Source organism: Lemur catta, chromosome 23 (genome assembly GCF_020740605.2).
Source record: "Lemur catta isolate mLemCat1 chromosome 23, mLemCat1.pri, whole genome shotgun sequence".
NCBI classification, from domain to species: Eukaryota; Metazoa; Chordata; class Mammalia; order Primates; family Lemuridae; genus Lemur; species Lemur catta.
The window spans coordinates 19,599,968-19,624,826 of record NC_059150.1 but is presented as its reverse complement, the minus strand read 5'-3'; the positions used below and the strand labels follow the sequence as shown (position 1 = coordinate 19,624,826).

General features: G+C 44.7%; 1 protein-coding gene across 5 annotated transcripts in view; it reads right to left on the bottom strand.

Moving 5' to 3' along the window:
• Window positions 1–24,859, bottom strand: part of RGL1 (ral guanine nucleotide dissociation stimulator like 1) — a 150,166-nt gene that overhangs the window by 8,010 nt on the left and 117,297 nt on the right. For 4 of the 5 annotated variants that reach the window (XM_045536386.1, XM_045536390.1, XM_045536385.1 and 1 more), the window contains 8 exons: window positions 24,202–24,286; window positions 19,123–19,212; window positions 16,747–16,833; window positions 15,332–15,364; window positions 12,976–13,097; window positions 11,000–11,089; window positions 6,437–6,623; window positions 2,335–2,589 (listed from right to left, as the gene is read on the bottom strand). In XM_045536386.1, the coding sequence (XP_045392342.1) occupies window positions 2,335–2,589; window positions 6,437–6,623; window positions 11,000–11,089; window positions 12,976–13,097; window positions 15,332–15,364; window positions 16,747–16,833; window positions 19,123–19,212; window positions 24,202–24,286 (949 nt within the window). Of the gene's footprint in view, window positions 1–1,097; window positions 1,545–2,334; window positions 2,590–6,436; window positions 6,624–10,999; window positions 11,090–12,975; window positions 13,098–15,331; window positions 15,365–16,746; window positions 16,834–19,122; window positions 19,213–24,201; window positions 24,287–24,859 lie in introns of those variants that run through there. The other variant, XM_045536388.1, reaches the window with a different exon arrangement.

Sequence of the window (24,859 nt, the reverse complement as noted above, 5' to 3'; positions counted from 1 at the left end):
CTGAGACGAAAAAGTTTGAGAACTGCTAATCTAGGCTACACCTGGATTACATCACTTCCATCCTCTGGTCAACGGCATGTGTATAATAAATTTCACAAAGGGAATCCCTGTGGATTAAAGTCTCTCTTTCGAAGGCCCACTGATATGCAGGACGCACCTAGACCGGTGTGTCATCTGTCCAGAAGCAGCCTGGGAGATGGGCTGGGGGGACTTTTACGGAAGGTGAGTGGCACCACCTGGGCACTATAAAGGGCCACAGGAAGGGGTCGGCAGGAGACGTTACTCTCGCACAGGCAGCCCACGTGCTGGGAAAGGAATCTGGGGGGATCATCTGTTAGGGGGATCATGCCAGCACTCAGCACACACAACCCAAGCCCCCTGTGGGGAAGTAGGGGTTCGTGAAACCCCTCAAGCACTCCCAGTTCTCCCCAGACAGAGCACGTGCTGACCAGGCATGTCCCGAGACTAACAGTCCACGCTGTCATTCGGAGACAGCCCGGAGTTACACAGGCGGAACTCCTCTCTGGCTGGCATATGTAAGAGAAGCCGTGAGACAGACCACGCTGAAAATGTGATAACGACACCGATGACTTTGGCTGCCCTGTGGTTCTCCTCCCCCGCTGGTGCTCCTTGATCAGCCCCTTCCTCACTACCTCCTGAGCTCTGCGCATCCTACACGCGCCCCCACAGGACCCTGTGGGGCTGGGTGACTCCCAGTGTTGGACCCCAGCACCAGCCTTGCACCAGCCCACGTTTCTGACCTTTCCTCAGACGACGCCATCTGCATGTCCTACTACTACCTCCAATTTAAACGCCCTCAAAACCACCTCCCTCGTATCTCGCTTGACGCACCCACTCACCGCCACGCTGCCTGGACGGCCTGGTCCTCCCTCTTCCTCATCCTCCGCAACAGTACCCACAAGGCTGATGACGAAAGAATGGATTCTACAATCTTACTGCATAAAAAGCCTTTGGAAATCCCTATCGTCTCCAGCCACGTGACTGTCATGCAAGCCCTTATCGCCTCCTACACAGAACACGACAGCGACTTCCTAGCTTGCTTCCCCGCCGCCCATCTACCCCCACACTCCAGCAACAAGCATCCACAATGACAGTTACTCTTCTACTCAGCAAAGCTGATTGCCACTTAAAAGCCTTCAATAAGACCTTACTGCCTGGAGGACTAACACAAATCCTTTGTGTGGCCGTGAGGCCCTTTACAGTCTGGTCTGGCCTCTACCAGAGGATTTGGTGCATTGTGAATAACGCTTTGCGAGCTCCTTTTTGATAATCAGTTCGTCCAAGACAGAAATGTCTCATTCATCTCCTACCTCCAAAGCCTGGACCAATGACCAGCACACAATAAGTGTCAATATTTTATTTATTCAGAGAATGAGTTAGCAAAGGTATTCTTTGAAATATGAAGACAGTGACTCCGTACCACTCATGTCCTACTCGGACCCGAGCCTGTGCACACTCAGTGCGCCCTCAGAGAGGGGAGTGATGAAGATGAGGAGAGATGCAGAACTCGCTGTGGGATTCTGCTGCAAAGGAGAATCTTATTTTCAATTTATGATCTCCTATAAACAAAGGAGTCTATTCTTGTGATAAATATACCAGACTTTATACACTCAAGGTCACTGCCAGGAGAGGCTCTGTCTGTATTCCAAAATGGCAGCCATTATTAAATCATTGGGATTGTCCTCAGAAACACACAGTTTTCGCAAGAATCTCAAAAAGGCCAGTCTCATTTTATAAGCATAGTTTCTCGTTGACCCAGACTGTACTTCCAGCTTGATCATCTGCTTTATTAACTAGGTTTGATCCAAATAACTAAAGGACAAAAACTTGCTACCAGGGAGTGCCCTGCTAAGACTGCGCAGAAATTCAATTCTAAATCCAGACACAGGGAGACTTCCAAGAAGGTGCGAAGCAGTGGCATCTTCCCCGGAATACTCTTATACAATCACCAAAATGGATCATTTTGACTGTAGGTATTTATTTATTTATTTTTTAGTGAATACATATATTATTGACTACTTGTTGAATAAATCTAAATCACCTTTTGAAAAAAAACTGATGATTTTGAAAAGGATGACACTGATCTCAATGAATGTTTCCGCATTTTTTCGACATATCAAAATTATATCCCGGACGTAGTGTTGGGATATATATTTTTGTATAAATACGCCATTAACCTACACTCAGGCAGACTGAGTACGTATACATATTTATGCTGTGAATGCACATGTGCTAACGTTGTGCACAGTCAGGGTGTTGGTCTGCATGGCGGGCAGACACAGACACACTCTACATGGAAGAGCGGCTCCTTACCATGATGCTCTTGTACATGTTGCCGTTGTTGTCTTCCACGCTGATGCGGATTATGCAGGTGTCTTCGTTCTGCTGGTTGTAAACTGGAGGCAGCACGGTCGAGGTAATGGACGTCACGGAGACGGAGCGCTTGTGGATTTTCGGGTTGTTGTTACAGGACGGAGGGGAGGAGAGGGGGTTGATTAAGGACGACATCCCTGAGGAACTGGTGTCCATGGAATGGATGGAGGAACACGAGGAGGAGGACTCAGAGAGCTGGAAGAGTGAACACAGCCCAGAAGAAAACAGATTAGAACCTTGGCCAACAGGGTGCTTTACAGTTTTCAAAGCAGAGGTAGATATCAAGACCAATAACTTCGGTTATTTCCTCTACAGCAGCCCACAGCACAGATGTATCTTGTCCCCGGTGTAAACACCCCCCACACCCAGTGGCAGATGCCCATCAGTGACTCAGTGTGACCTCATCACTCTATATCCGTGCAGGGCTCCCCGGCTTCCCTAGTTTTTAGCTGTTCTTATGGACGTTGACCAGCAGGTGGCAGCAGACACCAGAAACTAGAGGCAACATGGGCTCCCGAAGCCGAAAGCCTCACCAACAGGTCATTCCGTCCTCCGGTCTTGAGCCTGCACCGTGCTCAATATTGTTCTGCCCACAGATAATTCTATCCTGGGTCCACTTTGCAGTCAGATTTTGTAGGAGGAAGGAAATGTCTGTATTTTCAGAAGTTTTTAAGATAAGGACCCCAGATTCTACAGCTCTGCGTGGAACGTTGGTGCAGGAAAGGCCCTTGGAGACCACCTGGCCCTGTCACCTTTCTACTGCTCAGGAACCTGAGACCCAGAGAGAAGACTGGGGCTCCAGGTTCACACAGACAGTTGACAGCACCCCCAGGACCAGCACGCAACTTCCCCGACTCCCACAAAATTCACAGGGCAGGCACACAGCCAAGGCTCAGTCTGCTGTTGCTAGACACTAATGTGTTACGCCGCTGCCTTGCTGTTTCCCACTGCGAGGTTGGTGATGAGCTTTCATGTATCTTATCTCATTTTAATCTCCCATTACAAAGATGAGAAGAGTAAAGTTTAGAGAAATAAAGTGACTTGCTCAAAGAAACACAGCCTCTGCGCAGTTCCTCCACTGTCCACAGTTGCTACTAGAACCAGTTACACACATTTTCATGTTGTACATCAAGGACAATTAAGGAGTGTGGTACTACAATTAAGGTGCTTTTCTTATTAACTATACATTTATCATACATACAATACCAATTACCAAAGAAAGAGGATGTTTAAAACTCAGTAGGAGGTATTCCCCTCCTAAAAAAAATCATTAAATTGAATCATTTTAAATATCAATTCTTATTGTAGAAAGTTACAAATAATTTCTTGGAATGAATTAAGCTAAATTACACCATATCACCATATTAATTCTATAAAAGATTCTGGAAGTCATTTAAAAAACAAACAACTTATTAATTTCTTTCATATTTGTCTGTCCTTCCATGGAAACAGAGTCCAGAAGTTTAGCTTTCTGATTATCAGGCTTCTGGGTAAAATGGAGTCTATCAGATTTCTTGCGGCCGTCTTCTTTCAATAGCATAACTATACCTTAAAGTCAAGTGCATGGGTAGTAATCAGAGCCAGCAAGCGGATGTAACAATTCTGATAGGTAAGAGTCTAACTGTGGCTCTAACACAATATAGTTTAGTTCACGTTTTTCATTTGGGTTTGTTTTCCCCCCTTATGTTACTAAGTGAATCAACTTAGTGGTTCAATTTGTGGTCTAACTAATGAGGGATCATTTTAATAGCATAACTTTGCTTGCAAATGTATTAGCTACGATGGTCCATTTTCCGATTTTTGGTTTAATTTTTCACCTTCATTATCCTCTATCTAAACTCTTGTCCTTTGATTTGCCATGATTCTGGTGATATTTATGATTAAGATAAAGCTTTGAGGATGCATGGCTCGTGGCAGCTCCAAACAGACCACCTGAGGAGCCCCTATGTTCTTATTGAGAATTTAAGGAGTGAGGAGTGTGAAGATCAATGTTTAGAAATCATGATCAGGGGAATGAGAAAGAAATGCAAATCAAGTTATATGTCACTTTGAAGCAGAGTGACCTCATGGTGTAGTCTGTGGGAAAGGAAGGGTGACAGTCTGGAGGGCTGCTGGGGAGGGTGACTGTCACAGGGTCTCAGAGCAGGAAGGGACTGCAGAGGTCATCCCGGTCCGGCTCTGCACTGAGCAGAACTGAGGGCCTTTGCAGTTAGCACGCGGGGATGCTGCAGCCCAGGAACCACTTGGGCCCAGTCAATCACATGTTTGTGAATCCACAGACACGTATGACTCTGAGAAAGGTTCGTCCAAAGAATAAAAGGCTGTGACTTATGCAAGAAACGAAATAGCCAGCGTGACGACGGATGAAGCCAGGGGTGCGCACGTGACAGCCCACTGGGCCTCGGCATGGTCTAAAGGGATGATCTGGACCAATGCACCTACCTTGCAGCACCGGCAGTGAATGTGGTTCCCTCTCCGCCCCAGAGAGGCAGAGAGAAACCCCACAGAGATGTGGGAAAGTGCCCATGTCACTTTCCTACAGTGCCCATCATCAGAAATGGGGCCTATAAGGCTGAAGAAGCTGTGAAAAAGTGAATGATGAGACCTTATTCTAGATTTTGACAAATCTAGAATGTTCTATGTCAAGTCACAGAGAAGGATTATACCCCCAGTCTAGGAAACGTGCCTTTGGAGATAATGGCCACTCTGGGAGTTCACAGAGCTCTCCCTTCAACATTTGGAGCACGAAGGATTGTACCCCCTGGATTTCAAAGCAGACGGCTGAGAAATCCAACTGGAGAAGCATCGGAGTCACCTCAGTTCGATGAGTGCTGCGTATGATGCCCTTTCCAGATTGGCTGCTTCATGCAAAAGTCAGCTGAGGGTTCCCAGGCTGCCACTGTTACTTATGTAACTCCATGTGAAGCAACACACAGGTTGCCTTCCGGAGCAGCTGATACAAACCAAATGACGGAACTGTTACCAACACCCTACCTCACTGACCCAAGTGTAAGCCAGGGGCCAGAAGTCACTACGAAGCAGGTCTGGTGGGCCAGAAACCTCTCCAACAGGGTGCAAATTCTAGACACGTCAAAGTAGATGTCCCTGAACCAGGCTCCTTGACCAATGGATTGAAGTAGATGTGTTTAGGAGATTAAGATTGATATTTAGGTTTTTTAAAAAATGTTATTTATGTAGTCATGGAAAACAGAAACTGTCTATGGGAATTCCTTTATCACTTCTCATCACTTCCCTTCCTTTCAGACATCCCAGACTGTATCACTGTTGCCAATCCCTCATCCTCTCCTGCATCCGTGCCCTTTGCCCTGGGACTGCACAGCTCCGCCCACTAAACATGGAGCCCATTTCCCCGCCCCATTTACTTATGTGGGATTTGGCCACATGACCGCTTTGGAATTGCAATGGAATGTTGATAGGTCTGACAAGTAAAGGCTTGGTGAGTGCTTTGGGCTTGGGCTTGCCCTCTCGCTCATCTGTCTTAGCAAGCTAGCAGCATGTCCTGGGTAGCCCATTACTCTAAAAAGAATCAGAGGCAGGTGGAGTAGACTTGGACCAAATCCTTGACCTAGGCCCAAGCCCAACGCAGATCACCCGACCCAACCCACAGATACGTAAGAGAGACAAAGTGGTGGTTATTTTAAGGCACTGAGTTTTGGAGTGATTTACTGTTGTGGTAAAGGCTTGGCTAAGACAAGTATGACACCAAGAAGTTGATATATCTCCACCTTTGACCTTTTGCTCCTTCCAAGTAACCCTACTTCTCCTAAATAAAGTCTCCTTCAGTGCCTTTAGATGTGGGTTTAAAACAATATTTCAAAGGCCAAATGAATAAACAAACATGCTTACTGCTTTTATACCTGTTTCTATAAGGGACGTATCCCCAAATTGAACTCCGCTTTTGACACCTTTTAAAAGCATGACTTTCAAAATACTGTAGAGTAATAAAAGCAGACATTCCTTATGTAGCAAATACCGTGTCACGTGCCTGCATTAGGAATTACGCAAAGGGTTAAGTATATACCTTTTTCTGAGGCTCATCAGGGGTGTCCATGGGAGTCACGGAGCCCTCCTCAGCCTCGGAGTGGTTCGACTCGCAGGATGACACGCTGACGGAGTCCATGCTCTCACCAGAGCTCCCGCTGGCGGTGGACTTGGGCTGCTCTTTGGTGGGAGTGTTACTGGCGATAATGTCAGACCCCAGAAATAGTCTGCAGAAAACAACGCCAAGCATTCGGGCTGTTACAAAACCGGAATCCATGATTAAGCAAGTATTTTGTGTTGATTAAGCCCTTGATGTTTTCTCAATCTTGTGTGCTCTGTCATCATTGTTTTAGGAAAACCTTTGTTATAAAGTTGCTAACAAATAATAGTAAACACCCTGTCCCAATAGGTTACTTCTAACTTCAAAGAACACACAGATTATTTAGCTGACTGAAGGGCCGCATCAATCTGAGATTTTTCTAGGTCGATGGTCTTCCACCTTTTAAGTCTGTGGACCACTTTGGCAGGATCAAAATATCATCTACCATACCCCTATCACTTTGTACCATGAATTTAACTTCATGGGCTTAAAAATAGGCTGGCACTGCTTTGGATAAGAAACCAAGGAGGAACACTTCTATTTCCAACAATCTGGTGACCTACAATAACCTAAACCCCTCATCTATAAAACAGCTAGGTAAGAAATATTACAAATTCTTTTTAGCTGAGATTGCAAGATAGTAAGGGAAATCCCTACAGGCCATAAATGAAGAAGGAACTGAAAACCAGAAGTATGTGAGTTCATTCTGCAGCTGCTCTAGCTGGGGAGGTAGGAAATGCCAGTCTTGGCAAATAGTGTCATTGGTTTCAACACATACACAGGGCCCAAGAATGAGGGCTTCTGCTTATGAAAGGTGGAGAGTTGGAACCAAAACTCCTCACATAGAGCCAGGACCCTCCCTCAAAGGGCTATACCCTTAGTAAGAAAATGGGTTTGAAAAACATCTTCCTACTGGCATCAGAAGACAACAGAAAGGCCTGTCTATCTTGGCCTGAGCGTGGAAGGAAGAAAAATGTCTCTCTTTAAATCATATGTGAGCTGGGCCCGTGCCTTGCTTCAAGTTGCTACTTATGTGGTCTACGAGTTAGGAACTTTCAGGCCAGTGATACCCCAGGTAGAACTAGATTTACAAAAAAAAAAGAAAGAAAGAAATCTTTCTGAAGGGGTATACCTTCAACTCATGTTTCAGAGAATTCCCTGATAAAGATGAGCTCACAATACAAAACTACAAAATACTCTCAAGGAAATATTCCACTCAAAGAGAGAGTCAAGAGGAACAGATTTAGACTCCTGGGAACTTCAGAGCTGAGAACTGTTGGAAAGAAACTGATAATTTATTCATTGATTTAACAAATATCTGTGCGTCTGCTATAGGCCAAGCTATAAAATAAGTATGTTTAAAAATATTAAAGACATAAGAAACTGAAGACAGGATTTTAGAGCAAGGCATGCTGACAAAAGAACAAAAAGATAATTTGAAAAACATTTCACTTCTAAGTGGAAAATATAGTGCTTAAATTAAAAACTTGGTGGAAGGATTAAATAGCTGTTGAAGAACTAGAATAGATCTGATGAAAATCCTTAAAAATCAGTATCAAAAGATAGAGATATAGAAAGAAAGATTAAAAGATACAGAGAAGGAAATAAGGAAGCCCTACATGTGTGTAAGAGAGTTCCAGAAGAAGGCACTGGGAGGATGGAAGAGACAGTGGTTGAAACCAATGAACCTCAAGAATCTTACTTAGGATTAAGTGCCTGTACTGCAAGGTTTTTTCCCTTAAGGATCTCCAGCTGCCATAGGGGGTCCAGAGACTCCCAGTTCTTTCTTTTGTCTCAGTTAGCAGAGGGGCCAGACCAGCAGGATGCCCTGCGTTCCTGGACTCATCTGTCAGGGAGCCTGCGTCCCTGTGCACGGGACAATCGTGCCAGCCGACAAGGCTTGGTCAGGCCCCTCGGGTTATCTCAAAAGAGAGTTCATTCTCCCCCACAGCTGCAGAGATGAAAAGACACCAAGACACTATGGAAAATTCCCCTCAAGTGGTGAATATAAAAGCTCATAAATCTAGTGTTCAGAAGGGCCAGGGCAGGCGTCCGAATAAAGAAGAGAGGTTTAGCAAGACATCGGGACTACCTTCCATATGCTTTCTACAAAACCACGTGCTCCAACCTAATCCTCGATGCCTCCTGTCACCTGCTATTGGTAGCAGCCCGAGTAGGAAATCACGCCATCCAAGCCCAACATGGGGCTGCATGCGTTAGACGGGGACTATGACACTCAAGGTCATGTGCCATGGCTGCCTCTGTGTCTCAGTGAGACCCACTGAGCTAGGTGGAGGGGCATCGCTGGGAAGTAGCGATACCCATAAAAACAGTCAGAATCCTGACAACAACAACAAACCTTGAAAAGATCAACTTATTTGTTTCATAAAAAAATAATGGTAGCTTTTCAGGGCACCCACTGAGAGCTAGGCACTGTTTTAGGAGCTTCACAAAAAGCCACTAAGGTGGACATTATTATCCTCGTCTCCCCAAAGACGAAACAGAAAGTTCACACAGCAAGTAACTGGTGGAGCTGGGGTCTGTCCAGTCACCGTGGCCCCAGCCCACTCTGCCATGAAAATCTGTCCAGTATTCCCTAAGCACCGTCCTTGCTTGTCCCTGGCCAACGCAGGTTACAGCCCCCAAAAGATCAGACACAGGTACAGCTCTGTGAAAGAGAAGATCCAATTTATTAAACTATAACCCCCATTTCTTTGAACTAACTTCCTCTCCCTCGTTAGATTCATTAGTCTAATGTCTTTAAAAGTCAAATGTCTAAGAAATCAACTTCGTGGCAGAAACTAGGTTATCCTACAAAAATTGCTACAATCAAAGCACGGGGTCTAATTAAACTAACAGTCTCTCTTTCCCTTCCTCCTTCCTTCTTTTCTCCCTTCCTTCCCTCCCTCCTCTTCTCCCCTCTTCCACTTTTTAACTCCCATTGCATCTTTCTTTGCTGACTTCCTTCAGAAAGTTTGCTTCCAAGAGGCAATATGATAAAGAGGTGATAAACTTGGCTTTGGAGCCAAATCTTGAATCCAGATCCTCCAGTTCCTAGCGTGTTATATCCACCTTGTCTGGGCTTCCCTTCCCTCATCCATGAAATGGCTGTAGGAGTAAGACCAATCTCTTAGGCTGCTTTGTGGATTGGACGAGAAATACACGCACTGCTCCTGGAACAGCCCTGACTCGTGGCTCAATTTATTCATTCAGTAAATATTTCTTAATCATATACTACGTGCCAGGTGCCACTCTGGGTTCTGGGGATACAGCAATGAATGAAACAGACATAAACGCCTGCCCTGGCAGAGTTTGCTTCTGGATGATACACAGACACATACAGCTCGTAGCATGTCAGACGGAGGCAAACGTGATGGAAAATGCAAAGCAGGAGAAGGTGAGAGAGGGCGCCAAGGGCAGGTAGGTGGGCAGGTTATAGTAGTACAAAGGGCGGTCAGGGAAGGCTCACCGAGAAGGCGACTGTCCTTCCCCTCTCTGCAGAGAGTGAGGGAGTGAGCCACGTGGCTATGCGGGGGAAGAGTGAGCCAAGCAGAAGAAAGGGCAAATAAAAAAGAGCGTGTCCAGTGTGCTCAGGGAGCTGCGGGTGACTGCGGTGCAAAGAGCAGAGTGAGCAGGGAAAGATGAGGACAGACAGGCATGACACGGGCGGGCACGGGGGGACACAGGCTGCAGATCCTGAAGGGCCTTGTGGGGCATTGTGAGGACTCTGGATTTTACTCGAAGGGAGACGGGTATTATGAAGTCAGCTACGAGGGTACTCGTGTGCCTGGCACACAGTGGGGCAGACAGCCCTGAGCACGAGGGACAAGGCTCTCGTTCTCAGGTTGTGTGTTCCCCTGGAGGAAACAGCCAGTGTGACTGAGAGTGGTCAGCAGAGACAGCAACACTAGAGAGGATTCTCTCTCAAGAAGGAGCATTTTTGCCAATATCTGAAGGAGCGGGCTATGCAGAAAGAGCATTCCAGGCCACAGGGGCAGTTAGTGCAAAGGCCCTGTGGCAGGAACAAGCCTGGTGGGTTTGACAGATGGTGAGAAGACTGGCATGGCTGAATGCTGGGGAACAAAGGGCAGCACTGTAAGGAAGTCTGGGGGCAAGACATAAGGCCTAGCAAACTAGGATAAAGAATTTGGGTTTTACCTTAAAATAAAACCACTGGAGGTTTTAAGCAAGGAAGTGATGTAATCTGGTGCACATTTTAAAAGACCACCTGGCCATTCAGAGAATGGATGATTGGGGGACAAGGGGGCAGCCAGAAGACAGTAAGGACTGAGAGGTCCAGGCAGGAGATAACAGTGGTTGACGCCAGAGAGAGGAGCAGAGAGAAATGAATGAATTCAGCAAATGTTTTCAGTTCGTGACAGATAAAGTAACAAATGAGCGAAGTGTTCTTCCCTTTGGCTCTGGCTCAAGGGGACCCTGTTGGATACACTTCCTCTCCCCACTCTGATGGGACTCGTCCCCAGGACCCCGGGCGACACTCACAGGCTGAGCCTCTTGACCATGCTCTTCCGAGGCTTGGGCGAGGTGGTGCTGGCGTCGGCTGCTGCTTCAATCTCGCACGAGAGGGCGTAGCTGGGGAAGAGAGGGGACTCCGTGAGGCCGAAGTTTGAGAATTGAGGAACAGAGTTCAATTCACACGATTTATTGGTTTTGTTTTAGAGGACGGCTCTAATTACTCAAAGTAAAGATATATACTGTGCTGTTCTATCACAAATGTCAGAGGGTACTGACTTAATGGCCCAATTTTACAAATTCACTTCTGGGCATCCTCCGGCCCAAGGCTTGAGGCTGTTCCATTCTGCACACCTCGAATGCTCCGTTCTGTCACCTGACTGTCCTCATCCCCTGGCTGAGCCAGGGAGACTCTCCCCTCCCCCACCCCCACCCCATCACTCTGTGCATGGATTTGTCCACACGAGCACATGACTCAACTTTCATCTAAATAAACGAAATGAAAGAAGAGATCTTTGTAAACTAATCTTCAGTGAATAGATACAGGCATTGAGAAAGACATATCAATATGATTTGGAATGGCCAAAATATCCTAAATTCAAAATGCTCCAGGTTCTGGAATCTATATGCCAGGCAGGTACGACTGCCACCAGCACAGGCGGAGTTTCCATCTGATGTGAAATGGCTTTTATGAACGCGTGCAGCGCCAGCCGGTAGGTGTGTGTGGGTACTAGGGAGCGGGGAAGGGTGCCCAGCACTATACAACCGCCCTCAGAGCTTTGGTTGTAGAGTCGGGCAGACCTGAGTATGAACCCAAATGCTCTAAACCTCAATTTCCTCTTTGGCAAAGTCAATTTCTCCCTTATGCTAACCGTCCAAGGAAATCCCGTGGTCCACAGCAGGGATCAGCAAACTTCTCTGCGAAGGACCACACAGTAAGCGTTTCAGGCTGTGTGGGCCATGCAGTCTCTGCTGCAGCTACTCAACTCTGGCTTTAAAGCACGAAAGCAACCGTAGATAGGATGTAAATGAATGCACTGTCTTCCAATAAAACTTTATTTACATAGGTACTGAAATCTGACTTTCAAGTAACTGTTGCATGTCACAAAATATTCTTCTTCTTTTGGGTTTTTTCTACCCTTTAAAAATATAAAACAGGCAGTGGGCCACATACGGCCGGCACACCAATCTGCCAACCACCAGACTACAGGATAAGCACTGACCCTTTAGGGCCAACAGGCAAAGCACTGGAGCTCATGTGCCTCTCTGTGCTCGTCGACCACTATGTTGAAACCTGTTCTTCATGTCCCAACCACATCTGAGTTATTACTCTCCCTCCAAATGCCAAGAATGTCAGGCAACCAGGCCTTTGCTTGTATTCTCTTTCGGTCCAGAATGTTCTTTTCTAGTTCTGTTAGCGAAATCTTGTCTCTCCTTCACAGCCCAGGTTAAATGTTAATGTCTTTATATCTTCCTTACTCCCCCTGCCTCCTTGGCCAAATGAATTGCTCCTGCCTATAGGCCCTGCAGCACTTTAGTGATTCATCCTATTTTAATTTCTCATGAGTCTGTCTCTCTCCCTACACTGAAAGCCCCCTGAAAGCTGTCACCAATTAACAATAGCAACAAACACGGTGACAGTGGTAGCGGTGGTGGTGATGATAAACATTCTAACGAAATAAGCATTTCCAAAAGATGATTTTATTTAAGCCTCACAAATAAACATTTTGCAGGTAAGCATCGTGAAGATAAGGAAGAAAAGTGACTTGTTCAAGTTTACAGAGGTAAGTAAGTGGCAGAAGAAGAATCTGAAAACACATCTTTTAATGCCGTCAATTCAGTGTTTGCTGCTACACTATGCTCCTTTGAAAACCGAGGCCCTAGAACCTAGTAGCTGCTCACTAAATAGTGGTTGAATAAATGACCCAATGAGGAATTAGATGCAGCATTCCTCTTCCCCTTGCCAACACCTCAGTTCTACCCTGATGGACAACAGGTGAGCCCACCTCTCCTCCTCTGTCAGGAGCTGCTGCCTCTGGAACCACTGGATGAACTTTGGGTCCGGGGACATACAATAGCTGTTGCAGGCAGACTGCAGGAGCTTTATTTGGGCAATCACTTCAAATTCCTAAAGCAGACAAAAAAGAAAAAAAAGAGTGAATAATAAGGCCAACCAAATACAGATCTTTTCAACATGAAAATATACTACATTAGGATAAAAGATGGAGAAAACCATCTAGAAGGATTCTGAAATACTGCTTCCACAGAAATAAAATAGCAGACTAACTCTTAAAAATTCTAACTCTAAATCTTGCAAGTCCTTGTATCTTTTAATTTTTAATCCTCCCTTCTCCTTGAAAATGCAATTTATATGAATAAAACCAGCCACCAAGGCAACCCAAACCAGTCACTACCTAAAGTCCCAGTGGCTTTCTTTGTCTCTTTTCCATTTTCATCCTTGGAATACGAAAGTTATTTTTTAAAGTTCTCAGTACTTCATAAAATATATGAAAATTTTCTGTTTCTTAAAAGGTAAAGAAAACAAATACTTTTTAAGAAGCTCTGAAGTTCTCCCTCCCCATCTTCTTCAGCCCTTACCCCTCAATAAATAAGTTTTGGTCGGGCTGAATTTCTAAACAGTCCAGGGTCTCATAAACTTGAATGTTTAGATTTCCTGAATCCTTAGGTTTTTACTACTCCAGTAAATCATTTAAGTAAGTCTTTTAAAGCTCACAAGAGAGGCAAGTATATAATTATGTCCAAAATTATTTATACTTCTTCAGATGCTTCAATAAAAAAATTTTTTAACATCAGCAATGGGTATAAGCTTTAGCTTTAGGTTTTATACTCAAACTTTCCAAAAGTTTAATATTCTAGACTTAAAAGGAAAGAGATTACCATCCAGGGTTATTCTGAAGTTAAAGGACAGCGATGGGTAACTGTTGAGACAATAACTGATTTTTTTATTGTTGTTATTATAGGACATGAAGAAGTAACTCGAGAACTGGCAGATTCTCTGGGTCTCAACTTTCCATCCAGTGACCTCAGCCCTTGGTCTCGGCATCCTCAAGGAATATTTATCATCATGTTAAAGAAGAAAGTATACTACCTCTGTGAGGGACAGAAAATTTATATTTGTCCAGGTTAGTATCTTGTTGCTGATGAGCTCAGCTTGGTTAGCTCCTCTATGCCCTTTGAGCTTTAACTTCAATGTCATTTCCTTCTGGAATTTTCTCTGGCCCCACAAGTTGGGGATAGATGTCCCACCTGTATACTTCTCCAATGACACATGACTTCTGCTCACAGGCCCTTGCCAGGTAGAATTGTAATTGCCTGTTTGTCTACCTGTCCTGGATTGTGACTTCATGAGGGCAGGGAGCTCTGATTTTTCTCTGCTGCAATCCTCAAGCCCCTCACGTTAGGGAGATAATATTTCTGGAATGGAAGGATGAAGGAAGGACTAGAGAACAATGGGAATACTATGGGGTGAAGTTATTATTTTGCTCACACATTTTCCTTGAATCTTTTAAGTATCTATTTAGATATATCATTTGAATACAAAAGCCACGGCAAATTTTCAAAACTTGTTTTTTTTTTTTTTTAGCACAGTGCAGAATTGTTCTATCCACAGAAAGATTTAAATTGATGTGGAACACCCCTTCCTGTGCTGACAAGAAGGGAAAAGAGTAATTGCCTACAGGTAGCAACGAAGACCATTCCCTTCCTCGCTCACACGGACCCACTTACTCTGCAGAAACCCCTTCTCCTTAATAGGGTGAACCTGGTTTTTTTTTTTTTAATTGACAAATTTAAAAGTTGTATAGATTTATGGTGTACAACATGAGGTTTGGAAACATGGACACACTGTGGAATGGCTAAGTCAAGCTAATTGACATACGAATTAACTCATAGACTGATCATTTGTTTGTGGTGAGAACACAAAATCTACTCTCAGTAATTTCAAGTACACGACGCATTGCTATTAACTATAGGGGTGAGCTTGGTTTTGTTGAAGCTGATTGTAAAGAAGGAGATGAGGAGGGGTCGGGGAGAACTGCGGGCTGTGAAGCGTCAGAACAGGAAGTGACCCCTGGCTCTGCCCACGATGTGACCCTGATCCAGTTATTTAGTCTCCGAGTCCCAGTGTCCTGACTTTTGAATTGAGGATGATAAACCCTACCCCACAGGGCTCTCAGGGAATAATGTATGGGAACATGCCAAGCACAATGGTATATGACAAATGTCCAGTAAGTGCGAATCCATTTTTTCTGCCTCTACAAAGAAACTTAAGTTCCCACTTCTTTCATTTTTTCATGCCCAGATGAAGTAAAATGAAAAATCAGAGCAAAGACCGCTACTTACCCTTCTCCTTTTCTCGAAGTTTATCAGTCCACCCTGAAAGACATTTTTAAAAAAGAGTGACCCACCAAGCTGCTTTGAAACACAGCCTTATGTTGTTCTAGGTCATATTAAAACAGATCAAAGAGATGATAAAGTCACAATTATTAATGATCCTATAATTACGGCTATATAGAGGAAGAGAATCATCTTTTGCTTCAGAAGAAAACACTTTTAATTTATAATAGGGCAGGAAAGGCAGACAGCCTTCTCTTGAAATGTCTGAAACCAACTAAATTAGCAATGATATAAAGAATGACAAGTCAGAATCCACATATATTTGCAGAGCCAGTAAAGATGAAAGCTTGAGTAAATATTCCATTACATGTTTTTCCTTGACCAAAAGCAACAAAAACAGATGGTCACTGACTCATACTAGAAACCAAATTGTCAATGTTCTATCAAAAGGGAAGTCATTTCTCCACGGCATCATGAAAAGTTAGCTTTCAATTCTTCATCCCCTTAGTTCCTATTCTCAGCAGGCTGAATTTAACTTCTAAATCTTTGGTCACTCCCCAGAATTCCCCAACGCTGATGGGTGTTTCCTGAGATAAGCCGAGGCAGAGGATGTGAAGAGATACAGAGCTCAGGAAGTGCAAGGTGAATAAATATGTCCACAACACTGTGACAAGCTCAGAGGTAGGCATATGCGAAATAACTTCTATTCCTTCTAATCATGAGACAGTAAAAGCAGGCAGCTGACTACATGTGATAATGGGGAGGTAGAATATACTTAATATACAAGCAATCCTTAAATCTCATTTCAAAACTGAAATTTCTTCTCCACTCAATATTTTATTGCTGGTACTAACAAGTTGCTTATCTTACTGGGTTTCACGGCTTTTCCCCTTCCTGGGGGAGAGGGATAGGGGAGAGAGAGAAGGAGAGAGAGAAAGAGAAAGAGAAATGTGCCTGAGAACAGGTAGGGAAAAAAAAGGCATACTGGAAAATTCACGAATTTGACTAACTCCCTATCCCACAGGGTGGAATGTCAGCGCCGATTGTCCCTTCAACTGCACCTGCCAACGTCCTACTCAACATCAAGGTCTTGCTCAAACCCACTCGTTCATACGGTCTTTTCATCACACCCCCTCATATGAATTAATCGTGACCTCCCGTGTTCTCTCATTGCATTTCTGTTCAGATTTCTACTATCACTATCAATCGCACCACCTACTTTGATATACTATACCTTTCACTAGATTTTGAACCACTTCTGGAGTGTTATTTTTGATGTTCTTTGTATTCCTCCTGGCATCGAGCACAATACCACCCATGTACGTAAGGGGCCCTCAGTAGATACTAACAGAAGCGCATTTCTTTTTTGGGGTACCCGGGGAGAAGGCGACAGGCTCCACCACAGCACCCGCGCGGCTCACCTCGATGTGGTCCTGAAGAGCCGTGTCAAGCATGGTCAGGTCGGTCAGGAAGGTGCCCAGGTAGGGCACGGTGCCCTGCATCATGCCCTGAGGAGCAATCGGAGCAAAACTGCCTTCACTGTTATTGAAAAGTTTAAGGGTTTCAGTAATCTTCATGCTGGAGCAAATGAATCTGTTCAAGGTTTAATCTGGGGCCATGAATGAATGAAATTAATGGATGAATGAATGAATGCGATTTTTAAAATTCCTACACAAACAGGACAGGAACTCCATGATCTCTAATGTCTAACTTTCAAAGGCATGAAAACCAAGCCTCAAAGCTAAGAGATCATACATGTATGTTCACACGTGTTCAGGGCAGAGGGACATCCGGTCTGTTTTGGAGCATGTGTCACTCCTGGAAGTCTGGGGGGCCCTGGATAGCAATGGCCTCACCGCTGGTAAAGGAGTGGCCTCACACAGTGCAGGAGAAGTAGGGACCACAAGAGTCTGGGGCGTCACTACTAAAATGGCCCCTTGGGCTAGATTTAGTGACTCACTTCCAAAGAATAGAGGAGGGAAAGAGAAAACTAGTGACTTTTAAGGGAAACCTGGCAAACCCCACCTTCGCCAAGTGATAAAGGTCAGCCTCACTGGCGGCACCATCAATGTGACACCAGGTGTCAGGCTGATGCCATTCCCTCACTCCTCGACATGACGCGACGAGAAGGGCACCTCACCTCTGTGATATTCTTTCCAAAAACCCACAACCTCAGTTTACTAGAAACACAGCAAACGAACCCAGACTGTGGAACATTCTACAGGATCCCTGGACCGTGCTCCTTAAGACTGTCAAGGTCATTTAAAAAAAAATGAAAGACTGAGAAACCGTCATAGAACCGGAGAGACTGGACCGCTGTGACAACTAAATGCAGCGGGGTACGCGGGGTCGGGTCCTGAACAGGCAGAGGACACTAATGGGAAACTGGTGACATCCAAAGACAGTCTGGATTTCAGTGAACCGTATTATGCCAGGGTCAGTTTGCTAGTGTTGACAGAGGTGCTCTGGTTGCAGAAGGTGTTTGCGATGAGGAAACCTGGGTCCGGGTTTACAGAAATGCTCTGTAATAGCTTTGCAGCTTTTCCGTAAACTTAAAAATTATTCCAAAATAAAAAGTTTATTATTAAAAAATTGCCCCTTGGAAATGAAGGCGGAGGCACTTCTACCTAGGTGTACGCTATATTCATTTCACCAAATCTCCTTTGAAATCATCTCTGTTCTCCACAAAGCAGCCAAGGCACTAACTATTCCGAAGGAAAAACACAAAGGGGTCCCGTGGACACCTTCTCCTAAGTTCCATCAAGGCACTTACAGAAATCCTGGTGGGATCGCAAAGTCTCAGCCCGGACGCAGCCAGGCTGCCTGTCGAGCAGTGGCTGCGTCCCCGGCCAGACCTTACACCAAGAAGGCTTTTGTCCTTCAGGAACTCGCTGTCAGCTGCACTGTGTCCTTCCCCATTCTGAGTACAAGGTCTCATCCTGAACTAAAATAATCTATTTTTTTTTTTTTTTTTGGTAACAGCTATTTTTATCTTGTCTTTGAACAACCAAAACAGTTTGGAACACTGAATGTTTTATGGGATTTTTGTTACAGCAGAGTCCTATCATTCAAAAATGTTTCTGACTTGTGTTCAGCTTACAAAGAAAGAGAAAATCCTCTCAAAGCAGGAATAAGAATATTTAGTTTGCCGATCTCCAAACTCCTCTCTGGTTTTCCCCCTCTAGGCTAAAATTTAGTCTAAATAAAGCTAGAGATGATAATAGCTATCTTTCAGTCTTAAGAAGGGAGGTATGACACTCCTTTGAATTTTGTAAAACTAGAAAGATTTGGTTAGCCCTTGTATTTCGTAAGGAGAGCTGGGCAATGACTAGTAGAGGGTTTGGAACAAAGGAGAAGATCTCTGAGTACAAAGACTAAGTCCTCCCGGGAGCGGATATTCTTTTTCCTTGGCCACCATGTGCCAGAAGCTGACGACAGCGTGAAGCCCAGGAGGCCGAGGTGGCAGCAGCTTCTAAGTACAGGAGTGAGTCAAGGAGACAGCAGGAGGGAGGGAGGTCTACCTGCTGCAGACTTGCCCTTACCTGCAGAGAAAGCTGCTCCAGAAACCAGGATTTGCAACTCTCACTGTCACTTCCTACTGGGTTGCATGGGGGTAATAATCTCTTTCCTACAGACCTCCTGGGGCTGCTGGGAACAAATGAGGTAGAGAACGGGATACCCTTTTTGAAAGCATGGGCACCCTGTGGACCAAAGGTGCGGGTGCCGCGTGGGAGCCCAGCGCCCCACACAGGCCCCTCTCCTACGGGCTGTCGGGAAAGAACCAGGGCCCGTCATACCATGTCTTTCTGCAGCTGAAGCCGCCTCTGAGTGCGCTTCTGGTTTTCTTTCACACTGCTGTCCAGGTTTGCAAATTTTGAGGTTCCCTCCTAAGAAACAGAAGCACACACAGAGAACAGTGACGGAGGATGCCACTCTGGAGAGAAGGAAGGGGACAGCTCTCGAATGCCATGCAAAATGAAGAGGACTCTGGCACCCCCGTGCTGTAGTATGCAAACGCTTGGCTGGCTTGTTGCTAGCCGTCTATTTGTAATAAGGCTGGTGATCCAGGATCATCCTGGGTGGACCCTACTTTGTTAAGAATACTCGATCTGGTTAAAAAAGTCAATCATCAATACAAGGCAGGCAATTCCCAGAACCGGAGATGTTTCTACACATCCCAAATTTCATTCCGTGTAATCAGATGTCCTGGAAATGAAGATCTCTTCCTCTGAACATTTTGTGATTTCTTGATCTTGTCCCGAAATGGATGTGCCCGCATTCTGTGAAAGCATTTCTTAGCTAAATGAAACTTTTGTACCGGAAGTTTTCTGAGGAAGTCCAGTAGTGTGGTACATCCCTAATCCACGAAAGCCGGACCTTCATACTTGTTTTTCCGTTCCCCCCACATCAGTCCTCCTAAGCTGCCTCTGACGTTTGGACTCCTACAAAGCAGCCCCTCCTCTGGGCGTCTGAAGACAGATGCCCCCCCCCTTCTCTGCCCCTGTCCCCTGCAACAACCAACTCTTCTCCCTAATGACTAACCGTGAGTTTGCTGACTAAACACAAAGGCTTTTTGCAGTTTTGTGGTTTCAGGGTCTTGTTAAGTTCTCATTTTCCTGGAACTGCATGAATGGGAGGTGAATTTCATAATTCAATCGTGCATAACATCTATATTAGTTTTTCCTTAGTCAGTTTTCTCGAGATTTATTGCATGACCACAGCATGTGACCTTTCACTACTGCACCAATGCAGGAAGATTCTTTTCCAGTGACTTGGCCCCACTGACAGCAGTAAGGCATCATATCATTCACCAGCCCTAACTCAGGGCCAGGCACACCACTGGGGACAGAACCCACAGTGACTCATTATCTACTTAAGTCCTCCCCATTACAAATGATTATAAGGACAGCTACCATCTAGAGATCTCCCACTTGCAGTTTTTCCTGGGGATGAATGAAAGTAGCCTAAGATGTGCCATTTCCTGTGCCAGGTAACTGTGAGTCATCCGAAATTCTTGAGCATCTGCCTGGAGTGAGAAGTCAGTTCTGTCTAACTTAAGTGCCCACCTCTTTCCAGTATATCGGCCCTGCTGCTTTCCCTCCAGTCTCTTAATCACAGACAGAAGAATGATGGATGGAAATTATCGTAGATATATCTAAAATTCTTAATACGGCTTTCTGAAAAGCTAAACGCTCCTAAGAATCACAGATTAACAGAGATGGAAGGGGTATTTAAAAAGGACAACCTCCTCACTGGTGGGAGAAATGAAGACCTGAGACAGAGAACAAAAACACGTGTTGATTTCATGACTTTGGGATTTCATGAGAATGACAGTCCATCTCTGGCTGGAGCACTAAAAAGACTGACTAGTGCCAGTTCTTCCAAACGAGCTGTCAACGGAAAATCCACTTACATTTGCCACATCCAGCAGTTTCATTTTTTTTCCTTCCTTGGCCCCAATCCCCTATTCTGCCATGTCTCACGACACTAATCCCTTGAACCTTCTTGAAACGTCCCACGGGCTTTTGTGATTGCATTCCTCTGGCTCTCTCCTCCTGCCTCCTTTGCTGCTCATTCTCATATTCTTAGTGACTCTTATTCCTATCAAAGTCATTCTCTTGTCTTTCACTATAGTCACATCTTTGGAAATACTATCTAATCCCATGAATTTAACCGTCACCTATGTCTGGATGACTTCCAAATCTCTCTCTCTCCCACTTCCTCTCTCTCTCTCCTTCCACCCCTCTCCCACTGTCCTTCTCTCTCCCTCTCTCTCCAGTGCAAGTGTCATAGCTGAGTTGCACCTTTACTCTGCCTCCGTATTTAGCAGACTTCAGCTGCCCTCATTCATACTGTTCCTGGGCCTCAGAGGGACCTCTTCTACAAGGTCTAGAAGGACTTTGTCTACTAGGCACTAAATTCATCTTAATAAATATTGGTTAAATTATAACTCAAAAGCTACTGGTAATTATTGCTCAGAACTGTCACGGTTCTAATCCTCTTGCTCCAAGTTTGCATTAAGCATGTTTTGGAGCTTCACTCAACATACATCCCCACCAGGGCTGAATTCTGGGGCTTTCTAGCAGTTGTTTATATCAATTCAACCAGGGAAAATTCTCACCAAAGGTCACAAGGACTAAGAAGAATTGGTGGCATTTTGCTTTCCGGTAGTTTTGAAATTGTGTGGACTCTACAATTCACCTGCTTAGAATTAAAGCTTCAGAAATCATAAGGACAAAACAGGTTTAAGATAATCTTTGAGAAGAAATAAAAACTTTTTTTCCAACAATTAAAACGAAAACTGCTGCAGATTTTTGCTAATTATGTTGCCTGGGGCCATATTATATAAGTGGCACATTACATCTTTCCGGAAGTAGAAGAGAAGATGGGTCATTTAAAATTAAGATTCCCCAACTGTAAATCAGTATAAGTCCAGGAGTAACATATTACAAACAGGCCAGTAGTTTTTCTTAGTGGCTCTTTGGAAAACCTAAGTACCTTGATTTCATTTTTTTTTTTTTTTTTTTTACAACTGTGCTGAGAATTAACACCCAGAATTATATACTTCATATGAAGAATGATTAATAAAGACTGGAAAGGGACTTACATACATATATGGACTAACCAAGGCATTCCACTGTCACGAATGATAAGGCACAGACCACATGAATTCATAGCCAAGTTTTTCATTTCTTTGGGATTTGAGCCATATATAAGAAATTTAACTTAGAGTACTTGGGTAACTTCTACATTGAAAGGTTTATGGGCTCTTTAATGTCTAGATAGAGCTTTGCTTCTAAGCTTTCAGCCAGAAGACTGCCACCAGGCAATGAGCTGCACAGTGTTCAATTTATCTCCTCTGGAAGGATGACTCGCGGCCATTGGGATTTGAATGTGCGGCTCCGGTTAGTCTAGCTTCGGACTGCTGACAGGGAGACCACTAAGCCATCTCCTTCTAGCCAGATGGGTTTCCATTTAAAGTCTGCAAATCCGGGGGGATGAGAAGCAGAGAGTAGTAACACGATCTCAGCAATCGCTGTTTAGTGTACAGGTAAGCGGGGAGTCCAAATCCAGAGTCAGACGTCAGCATAAACTGCTCTGCTCATATCGTCTGCTCCAAGAAGGGCTCATGGTGGGCACACTGCTGAAGTCATGAGAATGATAAGACCCATCAATCAATTCGTGCAGTCAAACAATAGTTTCCGAAAACTTACTACACACTAGGCACTGCATGAGGCTTACAAAAGTGAGAAAGGTATATACAATTCTTGCCTGAAGAGGCTCACGGGCCAGTAGGGAAACAGATTAAGTACACAGACAATTCAGATAAAGCATGTGGTTGGTGCCAGCACAGAGGAATGGCGGCTTCTCCTGGACCTCAGAGGGGCAAGGAGAGCTTCCAGAAAAAGAGTCGTCCAGACTGAGACATGAAGGAGGAGGAGGACTTAGGAGAACAGGGATAAAGACCTAAGAGATGCCCTTCCAGGAACGACTGATCTAAGAATTGTCACCTGGGTATCTGCCTTTTCTTAGTAACCCGCCCTCCACTTGACTTTCATTCCTCCTCCCAGGGTCCTCCCTAAGCTCGAATTTGCAGCTTATACTCTGTTCATTCTCACTGGTTATGCGTACTTTGGTTTTATATGTATGTAGCTCACCAAATACTAATGATAACTTACATTTGCATAGTGCTTTCAAATATTTTACTGTAGTCAATCTTCAAAACAATTTTATGAGATCAACAGACCAAAAACTATTATTGTCTCCAAATTACAGAATAGAAAATTAAAGGCAAAAATTCCATCTTCTAATTGCCCTGTTCAGGGCTTCCCCTTACGGTAGGACACATCATAAATGTCTACTTTTCCACCTCTCCCATGAGACTGTAACCCCGTAAGATCAGAGACTGCATTCACTCTCATAATGAGTGCTTAACTAGTATTTGTTGAATTACTGATTTACCTTCTCCATGAAGCTGTACCTGATCCAACCTGCCCCCAACTCCCAAAGGGTCAGAGGAAATAGCTGTATGCCTCAGTGGTAAAAGCACGGGTTTCGGAGTCTCCCCGGGGTTGGACTGACATTTAGCTCTACCACTTAGCAGCTCTGTGCCTTAGGGAATGCTGCTTCCCTCTCTGAATCTTGGCTATCTGCAAAATGATGATGATAAAATCCACTTTACAGAAAGGCTGTGAGGATCGTATCTGGCCTATGTTAGTTCCCCTCTCATGATTATTCCCAACCTGTTAATTGTCTTTATTTGACTATTACTTTTGTTGTTTAGTGTCTATATCCCCCAACTAGAAGGTGAACTCCGGGAAACAGGGTCTGTGTGAATTATCTTCCTATTTCTAGAGGCAGGTTCAATGCTTTACAAAACTCAGGCATTTAACAAATGTCTGGAGAAATAAAATGAACCAAGCTACACTTCTACCCAGCAGGCAGTTCAGAAGTGAGTGCTCATTTGGTGTTTGATAAATATTGCTGACGGATGGATTGTGCAATTTAGTCCAAATAAAGGATGTGGAATTGCAGGCTTGGCCTGTGTCATTCGAGGAGATGTTTTGCTGAGAAGAAATATTCTAGGGCCTCTCACCCACCTAACTGCCAGCAGAGCAGCTTGTTAAGGAGGTACACGTATGAACTCGAGTTTCACAATCTGCTTGCATAACAGGGAAGCTAAAGAGAGGAGAAGGAGAGAACTCAACTGGACTTTGAATTCTCTGAAATTTCCTAGATTCTGCTTTCTAGTCACTTTAGGCTTTGGTGGAGAGAGCCAGGAATGAAGGCATTTACGGAGCCCTCAAGCTACTTTTCCCCTGAATAGATTCCAGGGATATCAGCAGTGCTACCCTGTTTCTAACCAAGAGCCTCACCTTCATCAGTAGTTCCCGGCTGGTCAAATGGTTATTGTGGTCCGAGAAGATATCTGAAAGTTCTTCAAACATCAGCATCCGGTCCCTGTGAAAAGGGATCAAGAGAATGTTAGCAGTGAAGAGTTGGGAAAAGCCCGACACCTTCGACTCTGCTGTCTTCAGAACCTGTGTCTAGGAAGGGACTGGGCTGCTCTCAGGATTGCTGGGCCATGTGAGCACGAGTGGAGCCAGCGAATTTCCTTATGCAGGTGGCTTTTTTTTTTTAAGGTAGACATGGTCACCTGTGTGAAGAGAGGTATATTTTCTAACCACACATGTTATAATCATAAAGAAGGATTATGCATCAGTCGGGGCATCAAGCTGTTCAGCTGGGACATGTTCCATTCAGCGAGTTAAACAAACACTATGTTAGCAACACGCACAGAGCCCAGCGGGACCTGAGAGGCCATCTTGCCTGGCCCCTAATTTTAGAGATGAAGATGCAAGGGCCAGCGATTTGCCTAATTTTCCATTAGTAACTTCTGAGATTTGCAGGGATAAACCCAAATTTCTTGAATCACAGACCAGCGTTCTTACAGTGTCAGAGCAGAACAGTGGAACCGCGGCGGGCTCTGTAGCCAGAGGGGTCGGTTCAAATCCCAACTCTGCCACTGGCTTC